Source organism: Typopeltis vanoorti, chromosome 20, assembly GCF_054136105.1.
Source record: "Typopeltis vanoorti isolate ZY-2024b chromosome 20, IOZ_Tvanoo_1.0, whole genome shotgun sequence".
Classification (NCBI taxonomy): domain Eukaryota; kingdom Metazoa; phylum Arthropoda; class Arachnida; order Uropygi; family Thelyphonidae; genus Typopeltis; species Typopeltis vanoorti.
Window position 1 is genome coordinate 90881976 of NC_143568.1, and position 12082 is coordinate 90894057.

At 35.0% G+C, this 12082-nt stretch overlaps 1 protein-coding gene across 3 annotated transcripts in view; it reads left to right on the top strand.

Moving 5' to 3' along the window:
• Window positions 1–12082, top strand: part of LOC150095640 (uncharacterized) — a 205250-nt gene that overhangs the window by 176539 nt on the left and 16629 nt on the right. For 2 of the 3 annotated variants that reach the window (XM_090409716.1, XM_090409715.1), the window contains exons 19-20: window positions 6109–6209; window positions 8645–8776. In XM_090409716.1, the coding sequence (XP_090265842.1) occupies window positions 6109–6209; window positions 8645–8776 (233 nt within the window). Of the gene's footprint in view, window positions 1–6108; window positions 6210–8644; window positions 8777–12082 lie in introns of those variants that run through there. The other variant, XR_016550027.1, reaches the window with a different exon arrangement.

A 12082-nucleotide genomic window follows, 5' to 3' on the forward strand; every position in this document is an offset into this window, starting at 1 on the left:
ATAGAAAAATCAGAACTCTATGGTGGACACAAGAAGTAAAAGAGGCAGTGAAGGAAAAGAAGAAACCATATCAAAAGTTCCTGGCAAATAAGTCAGCTTGTGCTCTTAGAGAATACAGAGACAAATGTAAGAAAGCAAAACAGTGTGTAAAACTAGCTAAACAAAAGTAATGGGAGAACTTTGGCAAGAATATAGAAAATAAATATCAAGAAGGTGCGAAAATATTCTGGAGGTTGTTGAAGAAGCTCAGAAATGGAGGAAAGAGTGCTGTAAAAGGAATTAGAGATGATAAAGGTGACATGAAAACGGGAGAAAAAGATATCCTTGAAGTATGGAGTAATTACTTTGAAAAATTGCTAAATGAAACAAGCAGTGATAGCACAGTGGTAAAAAACACTTAACAGGCATACAGTCAGGAATACATATCCATACTTGAAGTAGAAAAAGCCATCAAAGGCTTGAAATGTGGAAAGGCAGCAGGAGTAGATGATATGAAATGCTGAAGTATGGTGGTATAAAAGTCTTACGGTGGCTGCACTGCATAGTTCAGAAAGTCTGGACAGTGGGATGAATTCCCGATGATTGGAGTAAAGCTCTAATAGTGCCCATATATAAAAAGGGAAATAAAACTGAATGTGAGAATTACAGAGGTATTTCCTTACTGAGTGTTCCTTCAAAGATCTATGCAAGTATACTTGAGAAACGGTTGAGAAGAATTGTGGAAGAAAAGCTTGGTGAAGAACATGCTGGATTCAGGCCAAATAGAGGCTGTCAGGATCAGATCTTCACTTTACGACAAATAGTCGAGAAAGCATGGGAATATAACAAAGATCTGTATTTAAGTTTTGTTGATCTGGAAAAGGCATATGACAAGGTGCCAAGAGAAGCTATTCAATACGCTACAGTTATATGGTGTCAATGGGGCATTATATCAAGCAATACTTAGTCTTTATTTCAGTTGCAAGCCAGCAGTAGTATTGAAGGAAGTACAGAAAGATGGTTTAATGTTAAATCTGGTTGAGACAAGGATGTACATTATCCCCTCTGTTATTCATTATCTATATGGATCACATTATGAAGGAAAGTGATATTAAATATGATATCAGAATTGGAGATGTTAATGTCTGCTCTTTGCTTTATGCGGATGATGTTATACTTCTAAATAAATCCACTACAAATTTGCAAGATTCCCTGACTAAATTGACAGCAATAAAAAGACAAAGACAATGAAAAAAGGTAGAATCGTTGAAAATGTCAACTGTGTTGTGAACGGAGAACCTGCGGAACAAGTAAAACATTTCAGCTACTTGGGCGTGATGTTTAGTGAAAATGATAAGTTCAGTATGGGAATAGACAACAAAATCAATAAAGCTGGTATGGTAGGAAGTCAACTGAATAAATTTATATGGAATAAGAGAGAAATTAGTCAGAAGACTAAATTAGCTGTATATATACAAGACAGTGTTCAAACCAGTTTTAACTTATGGATCTGCGAGCTGGGTCAGAAGTAAAACATTTGACCAAAGACTAGAGACCACAGATATGAGAGTGCTGAGAAAGATTAGAGGCATGAACAGATGGCAATATCATATTAAAAATGATGATATTAGGAAAGAATTTGCCACTGCCAGCATCCAGGAATGTGTTAGCAGAGTTAATCTCAGGTGGTATGGTCACTTAAACAGAATGGGCAAGGAAAGATTAGCAAAACAAGTGTTCTCTGCCAGGCTGGCAGGAAAATGACCCAGAGGAAGACCAAGATATAGGTGGATTGATACGGTACAAAGTGCCTTAGACGATAGAAATATAAGATCTGATAATGTTGGAGTCTTGACAGGTAACAGATTGATTTGGAGGAAAATTGTAGATAGGGAGTTAGTAATGATGTAAATTTTTCAAGTAGTACTATCATATCCTGTACACCCCTTGAGGGTACATGGCAGGAATTTGATGATGATGCAAAACACAGTTCTGCTTTATTTCCCACAAAAAAGATCAACATTCTCACAGTCTTACCTTTGACAACACCCAAATCACTAAGTAAGGTGAGGTTATCTCAACATCAAGATTCTTGGCATAAACACATGACAACCGTTGCTTCCTCTGCATCCAAGAAAAAAAAATAGAATTCCTCTTTTGCTCAAGGCATTACATTAACTCTGTACAAATTACATATCCATCCATCCATCTATCAAGTACGGCTCACTCATCTGGGAGAATACATGAATGAGGATACTCAGTATGGAAATGGGATGTATAGGGTGTAGTTGAGTCTGAAGAGATAGGGATAATTTGTGATAAAGGCAATTGGGAATGGTTAGGTGTGGGGAAATCACAACTTACAAATGGCATAGGCAGGACTGGTTATAGACCTAACAGTGAATTGTTGTGTTTATTTGCAAATGCCAGGATCATCAGAAATAAGGGAGATGAAATGATTTCGTTTATTGAGTTTATTCAGCCAAAAATTGTTGGAAAAATGCCCAAGAGCTCCCTAAAAATACTCAGTGCAATACAGAAAGCAACAATCAGACCGATTAACAACCCATCTCTTACTAACTCACTCCATCCACTCTTGTGCAGGTGTTTAATTTCCATTGCATGCATCTTTTATAAATATTTCCATAGTAAATGTTCATCAGAACTATCATAAATAATTTCCCTTCTCTCTCTCTCTCTCTCTCTGCCAAATCCTCTTAAATGCATGCAGATACCACCCAACATCCCTTCACAGTCCAACTCCATACTCATAAGTTTCTCCTCCTCTTCTTCCTTCATTCCTAGGGTTGCTGTACTCGATAACAGCCTTCCCTCCCATGTGTTTTCCCAAAGAATACAATGCACAGGCCGTCAAATCCAATGCAAACAGTTCCTCCTTTCCCAGATCTTTTCCTATACATGATATGGCACTAACATACTATAGGTTGATCAACCAACCTCTCGTGTATGGGCCCAAAATAAAATATAAAAATAATAATAATAAAAAAAATCCTAAGCTTTTCCACATTCCATAATGCCTTTTGCAAAAAGTGTGGGACTTGTGCATTTGTCAAGTCTGGTAACCCAATGCCAAAGGTTATCATACCTGGAATCCACTTTATAATGACCTGTTTCACTGTTTATCTCTGAAAGTTGATCACATGCAATCTAAATACTCTGTGAAGTAATCCTTGCTTGGAGACTTCAGCATCCATCATTTAGACTGGCTTCCCTTCTCTCATTTCACAGACCAGGCTGGAAGAGCAGTTGAAATGTTTGCTGTCACTAATGTTTTAACAGAATTTTTCATCAGTTCAACAGAATTCCAGATAACCGTCATCATTTTCACCACTCCACCCCCATAGTTTTTTCTCAATCATCTCTCTTTCAAATTTTTGACACAAGAATCGGTCAAACAGCATGAGTATCCTTCCACATGCCTTGGTCACTGAGCTGCAACTAAGACATGGAAGTATACTTGCTCTGTTTGACTTGTTCTTGTGTTAAATTTTGAATGTTGTAGCCAAGTCTTTTCTTTCCCTCCTGGAATGATGCTCATGTCAGCAAGTGAAATAAGAAGTTTTAATAAGTTGTAATTTCCCTTACATGTGCTAAACAATTTTTTCTTCAAGTATCATTGTGGTTTCCTTACATCATATTTTTCAGTCAGTGCTGGGGTGCCTGAGTACCCCAGAGCTTTTGGGCATTCTCCTACACTCTTATACATCATTGATCTTTTTTCTCTATGACATCTGATCCTATTTATAGCTTTGTTTGTAGATTGAGAATGTCTGGGATAAGTGCATTGAGCTCCTGGATACTATTATAAGTAGTACGAAACATTGTTGTGAACAATGTATTGCTTGTGAAGGATGACCACATTGCTTATTGAGACACTTTGACAATCTCATTTTGACCTCTTGTCTTCATGTACCCATTTGTTACTGACTTAAACTATTTATTTATAATTTTTGTGGGTATTTCTTTTACATCTCATATCATAATCATATCACTGAATTGCATAAAATTCATCATACAAATTTTGAGTTATCATATTTTTCTCTTTGTTCCTTAATTTATAGAAACCACCATAGTCACACTAAGACCACAAATAAGGTTAAATTTTCTGTATTTACTTTTTTTAAAAAGTCTATATATATATATATATATAGATAGATAGCCCTTAACCCTCTCATCTACAAGGCTGCACATGCCACTCAGTTTTCAGTGGGATTTTCCATATAAATCGAAGTGTGCCAAACCAGATTCTGACATACAGTGGACTATGGCATAACATCTTGCCAACTCCTCCTAAGATCTACAAATTTCAGCTCAGAGAAACTGATCTGTGTCTATTCGGCGAAGTTTCAGGTACCTTGGAACACACATATCTAACCTGTCCTGCAAACAAAGCGATGATCACCTATGTCCTGAGTACTGCCTCTAGCACCTGTAACTACGCACACAGCCCACCAAGAAGACCACTGGAATTTAGTCCATACAGAAGAAAACAGACACAGAATATGCAATTTCCTCTTCATCTACATCTTCTACCTAAAACACACAAGAAATAACCAGCACCCATCCATCACTGAATTAGCACAAACCCTCATGTATAGCTTACGTCGGAAACTACAATGCAGGCTTTCACTGGAACTTGATTACTACAAAGAAACATGAACTGTCGCAAAATTCATAGAGGAGTGGAATCCAACTGGTATCCTGTTCTGGATTGCCGATGACAATACACTTCATCTGAAAGATAACTAAGAATGAAACTGAACTGTAATGTTGATTCCTTTATTGCATTTTCTGTTGTATATCCGAAAGGAAAATCTTTCTTTCTCTGTAATATATATACTTATATACTTACAATATGTAAATAGTCCTTTTGTTACCTATCTTCTAATGTATATTTTATCAAGTTAAATAAATAAAATAAAATATCTATCTATATATATATATATCTGACCCACATGATAGGTTGCATGACTTATTAATATCAGTGCCGTATGTGGGCATCTTCATTGTTATCTAATCCCTAGAGGGCACCTTGATAGGATATTGGTTTCTTTTCATACAGTTTGAGTTGTATGAATAATTTCTATAACAATATTTAATATATTTTAATACAATCATTTTTTTTTAAATAAAAGTCAGTAAAAAAATGCAGTCACAGTTCAAAGCATTTTTTTTTTCTGTTCATGTCCTGAAGCTGCTCACATAAGTCAGTAATGATGAACAGGGAATTATGTATATGTCTGTGGCTTTTTAGAACAGTTAAGGTACCTTATGTGATGGAAAAACAATAGTTACCATAGTGAATACATAGGAAAATTTATCAGCAACGTAATTCAGATCAACAGTTAGCCAGGTATATCTACGTTGACGAAATTGGATGATTCTAAAGTACACGCATACTCTGGTCATATGATGTGTTAGGCTCCAGATCACCATCATGTAGTGAATTTCATTGTATGGCAAATTATGGCTTCTTTTTTAATGCATGTAATGATTTACTAATGTTTTTAGGAGTCATATATGTGCTTAAACGAATCACTTATTTATATCAGATATTCATATGAAAACTTTAGAATAATTCTCAAACCAAAAAGTTATTCTGAATAGCTTAGCTTAAGGGAACGTGCTAAATAGTTTGGTCATCAGTGTATACCATTAAAAGTTTTTCTATTTTGGCAATAAGATTGTTACATTTATGGATAACTCTAGTATTAATCATTTTAATCTCAGTTTGTATCAGGTTTACATATCTTCTTTTCACCGGAGCAATGGCACCCTTGTTTTGAATTTTATCTGCTATTATTAACAATAATAAAATAATAGTTATAAACAGTTTATAATTCACAGTGAAGCACAAAACACAGAGGAGTGCAGCAAGTAAAGACATTATAAATAAATTGAGTTCATATGGCAACATCATGTCACTAAAACTATCATGTGCGTGAATTGGCATAATGCGGAGTATTACTGAATGCAATTTTTGGTTTAATTTTGTAGTAAAAATTTCAATCAGTTCATTGCACTCAAGACTTCTTAATAGTATAACATGCATATAAATGTATATTTAGACAAATTGTTTTAATAAGATGTCTAATTTGGATCATATAGATGAAGATCCCTATATCTTATATGACCCAGAGGGAGAAAAACAGTTTGGGTTTAGTTTGAGGCAAACTCTTAACAGAACTTCAAGAAGTGGAATTTTCAAAGTAAGTGTTTTAATTTATAATGTTTCAAATAAGTGAAAAAATTCAAATTCACAAAATTATTTTTTGACAGAATGATATCTTAAACATTCATATTATTTTTATTATATATAGTGATAGACTGTAGGTGAGAGTAATAGCATGATAGAATGGGAAGGAGAAAAAAAATATTCTATGATTACTGTAGTGTAATTAATGAATGTTGTGGACCCATTAGTTTCAGATTATTGTTAACATTATGTTAATATGCTCAATAAGTATTGGTTATGTGCCAATATCATGCGTTTTAATATTGAGTAATAATGAGATAAATATGAATGCCAAATGTATAAACATTCATTACATTTATGAATATTCATTACAGTAATCCCTTATCCACAGGGATATGTTCCAAGACCTCCACCATGGATACCTGAAACTGTGGATAGTACCGAACCTGATATATATTATGTTTTTTCCTATACATGCATACATATGTATCTATGATAAAGTTTAATTGACACAGTAAAATTAGACACAGTAAGAGATTAACTACAATAATAAAATAGAACCATTATAACAATATACTGCAATAAAAGTTATATGAATTTGAATGGAATCTTAGCAATCCCATCATATGTTTATTATTATTTATTTATTATTTTATGAAGTCGAGAAATTTCACCTTTTCACTTAAAAGGAGGCACTTACAGCTTCTCTTTGGTATATCTGAATTGCCAGCATCACTACTCTTGTGCTATTAAGTAAAATAATGGTTACTTGAACACAAGCACTGTGATACCGCAACAGTCACTCTTATAACTGAGAACTACTCGGAACGATGCACAATTTAAAACTTATGAAATGTTGATTTCTAGAATTTTCCATTTTATATTTTCAGATGGCAACTAAGTGACTAATGGACAAGTAGTGCATATGGTACAGCGTGGATACGCTGGACAAGGGGTGATTCACATCCCATGTGAGACGCCGTGAGATTTCATCGCATTACTCAGAACGGCGTGCAATTTAAAAGTTATAAATGTTTATTTCTGGAATTTTCCATTTAATATTTTCGAACCAAGTATGACTGCAGAAAGCAAGTCTGCAGATAAGGAGAGGAGGACTATGGTATATCCAAACAGTACATTTTGTCAGGATGGTGATGGCCATTTTTGAAAAGCAATTTTGAAATTATTTTTGCTATAGTTTTCTCTCTGCCTAAACATTCAACGTTTCTTATATACAAACTACTGAAAACTCTTAACCAATGCACCATAATATTTGTGCCATTTTACAGGAAATTAACTGCTGCAAACTTCCACTGTGAAATAAATGCTTGCTGTGAAATTTGTTTATTGCATTGTTTTTTCAGTCTCAATTAATAAGCAGGCATCCACTACTATTTTAGGGATTTTTTGGTTATCATAGTGTTCATCAGAAAGGTGGACACTGTGATAATCAAAATTTATTTCTGCTTGAAATATCAATAGTAAATTTGATATTTTGGTGACTGTTAAAGAAGCAGTAAAAATTATTTAGTTCTTTCTAAGTGTTCAAATGACAAAAATATCTATATTTTGCCTCCAAAAAAATGGTTCGAGAGAGAGTACTGTTACTTCATGTATAAGTTGACAGTTGATAGAGACAAAGAGTCATGTTAGTCCATCTCTAGGTTTTTATAGCTGATATCTTAATTTAAAAAAAAAATAAGAAAAGAAATTCATTGTTTCATATTAATTACACCAAAGTTGAACTGCATCCAGTGAAAACCAGATTTTCTGTGTTACTTTTTCCATTAGGACACTAGTGAATAGAGATAGCATCTGCATTAGCCACATTATCTGAAGTAGAAATTTCTAACTCTGAATGCATTCAAATAAGATATTGGGTGAGGGGATTTCAGAGTTGGATTCTCTATGTCCAGTTTGATTTTTTTTTCCCTTTTTTTTTTTTTTTTTTTTTTTTTAAGTGCATGTCTAATTGTTTGGACAATAAATATGAAAGTGATAGGCAAATCATCTGCCTGTCATATGCAACATGAGATCAAACGGCATCTTGTGCTGCAGTTCTCTATTAATTTTTTCCATGAACCTGTTTAATTTTTATTATTTTAATGATTTACTTGGATAAAGATTTCATAACCAAAATCAAATACTATGCATTTTATAATTTACTTTTAACTAAATTTGTTTGTTGTGAAATCCTTACATTAGAAAAATAAGTTTACTTGGAGTTTTTAATCATCATAAATGCTCAGTATTTATTATTAACATAGAATTTCATGTCCATGTTTGAATAGTTGCATTATATATCATGAACTTCAGGTGCAAAAAAATATACTCCCAGATGATCATTAGAAATCTCATGCATATTATAAATTGCATTTTTAATGCTTTTTCAGAAATGGATAATGAGGATGAAAAATACTGAAAATATTTATTATTTTTTATTTTCAGGGTATGGTATTTTTTGTTACCCCTGGAGTTTTCCCTCCACCAGCTGTGTTAAAAGAAATTGTTGAGTGTGGAATGGGAACAGTAGTATTGAAAAGAAGACCTACTAACCGGCAGATTATTGCAATGGCACAGGTTTGTATAAAGACCAGTCTTGAGATATCTAGTGAAATTTTTTGTGTGTTTATCATCATGTTGCATTTTTTTTTATGCGACTTCCACCCATGAAAGGTGTATTTGTCAATCTATAGTACATTTGTACCATGGGTAGGCTGATATATTTTTACTTATGTTTTACATAGTCTGGAAACCCTGCTCTACAGACCAAACATGATTCAACCTCAGGCCTCCAATAAGCAGGAAGGTGGTCTCACACTGGAAAATGAAATTTGTTTCCCACCTAAAGACAATCACAAACATCCATGCCCACAATGGAATTTGAACCCCCAGTCTGTTGGTTGGAGAAACAGATACACTAACCACGTGGCTAACTAGGTCAGCATGTGCAATTACTTAAGTTGTATGTGAATAATGTGCTGTATTAAATATTTTAATAGTCTGGGCTCATTGTGCTTATCAAAGTTTTATACAATGGCACCACCAATTTTTACAAAGCTCTTGTGGGGAATGTCCTTTTCAGTATTGTAGCAGTTCTACAAGTGGTCTTCACAGCCTTGCAATATGCCCTCTGAACTTAAAATCTCTGCACCCTCCATTGTTATTTCATTCTCTTCAAAATTTCTGTAATGAGATATGAGCACAGAGATCCAGATGTGGTCTTATCAAAGTTTTATACAATGGCACCACCAATTTTTACAAAGCTCTTGTGGGGAATGTCCTTTTCAGTATTGTAGCAGTTCTACAAGTGGTCTTCACAGCCTTGCAATATGCTCTCTGAACTTAAAATTTCTATTTACAATTACCCCAAGGAAACCTTGCTTCCTCTTCTTTTCCATTATAATTTCACTAAGTAAATATGAAGTATCCTATCTGTGGATCCAAATTTTCAAACCCTACATTTAGGTGCATTCAACTGATGCTCTCATTTATTTGCTTACCTTTCCAGCTTATTCAAATCCTCTTGAGCAGCCTAAACAGCACTGTTATTAATATCTCTCCCAAGTTTCACATTATCATCATATGCAAACAATTGAATATCTTCCTGTACACCAGCCAAAGCATTATTGTCATAGATTGAACACTAATTGGTTTTCCAGTACCGAACCCTGTGGAATCTATTGGCAACCCGAAGTGGCATATGCCATGTTTGTTCTGCAGAGCAGGAATTCCAATTCCCCCCCTCCCTCCTTTCTTTGTACAATGTGAGTCATTTCCTTTAAGGTCATGTCACACATGCTTACAGACCCGTAACCGCTTCCATTTTGAGGATACATCAATTATAATGGTGGTGCTACATGCCAGCCTCCATTTAGTACACGGACCCAGTGTACTAAACGAACCTGTCAGTAACAAGTCAGGAGGCTTCCCAGTCAACTGGCACATCTTCTCTCACTGTATGTCCCACTCAATCCCTCCATCTAACCACAAATGAACTAATGATGAATCTTATTGACAGTGACACTGTGACAAAAAGGACTTTCCCTCATAAACTAACCCTAATAAAAAATGTACAATGCAACCAATCACAACATACAGTCCATTCCATAATCCCCTCAATAAAAACTCACTTTTTTCATTCACTTTACTTACATCCATGGCATTAACACCAACATAAATGACTATCACTAGTAGTCATCCATACTTGTTACTCTTGACAGATATCCAAATAGCATCTACTGTTGTCCATCTACTGGTGTAGATTTGGAGGAAAATTGTAGATAGGAAGTTAGTAATGATGTAATTTTTTCATGTAGTACTGTCATATCCTGTACACCGCTTGAGGGTACATGGCAGGAATTTGATGATGATGTTGTTGTCCACCTCCGGGGTGCTTAAGAGTCAAAGCTGTATAACTGAGAGGAGACCTCCACATAGCCTTTAAAGGAATGCGGAGAACCGACCAGGGCTTCTGACCTAATGTCGACAAAAGACAAAAACTGGTGAGATCTTTCTGAGCAATAAATACAAAATGTTATATTCAGGCAATGACAATCAAGTAAAAGAAGGAGTAGCCATAGTATTCAACACAAAATACGAGGCTAATCTTCTTGAATGGCAGTCAGTCTTAAGTAGAGTAATGTGGGCAAATATGAGAATGGGGAACTGGACAATGAGACTTATTTGTGCGTATGGTCCCACAGAAGGTTCTACTAAGGTAGAAGTGGAGGAATTTTTTGACGCTTTACACAATGAAAAAGGAAAAGTTGGTCCTTGTTGGGGATCTAAATAGCAGAGTAGGAAATGATTGTGAGACATACAAAAATATTTTGGGAAAATTTGGAGAAAAGAGCAAAGCTAATAATAATCGCAAATATCTGTTGGATTTCTGCTCAGGACATGGACTGGTTATTACTAACACCATGTTCCAACATAAAAATGTGCACAAATTCACATGGAGAGAAGAGGCTAGGAATAAGAAAAGTCTCATTGACTATGTTATTGTTGATAGTGATGTTTTCTCCCTGGTGCAGGACACCAGAGTGTACAGAGGATTTGAAATTGGAAGTGATCACTATTTAGTCTTGAGCAGGATAAAATTGAATTTCATATTGAAAAGAATAACATGTAAGAAAGTTTTAAAGCAAATAAAAGTTGAGCCGCTCTCAGATGTGAACTGTAGACTAAAATACAGAAAGATTATTGAAAAGAAAATGAAAGAGTTTGAGAACAGGAATCAAACCTTGGAGATTCAGTGGCAAACTCTGAAGAAAACCATGATTGATTCTGCCAGAGAGGCATGTGGTGAGGTTGTGTGCAAGGATAAAAAAATCAGAACTCCCTGGTGGACACAGGAAGTTAAAGAGGCAGTGAAGGAAAAGAAGAAAGCATATCAAAAGTTCCTGGCAAATAAGTCAGCTTTTACTCTTACAGAATACAGAGACAAATGTAAGAAAGCTAAACAGTGTGTAAAAGTAGCTAAACAAAAGTCATGGGAGGACTTTGGCAAGAATATAGAAAATAAATATCAAGAAGGTGGCAAAATATTCTGGAGGTTGTTGAAGAAGCTTAGGAATGGAGGAAAGAGTGCTGTAAAAGGAGTTAGAGATGATAAAGGTGACATGAAAACGGTAGAAAAAGATATCCTTGAAGTATGGAGTAATTACTTTGAAAAACTGCTAAATGAAACAAGCAGTGATGACAGCACAGTGATAAAAAACTCTGACCAGGAATGCAGTCAGGAATACATATCCATACTTGAAGTAGAAAAAGCCATCAAAGGCTTGAAATGTGGAAAGGCAGCAGGAGTAGATGATATTCCACCAGAAATGCTGAAGTATGGTAGTATAAAATTCTTACAGTGGCTGCACTGCATAGTTCAGA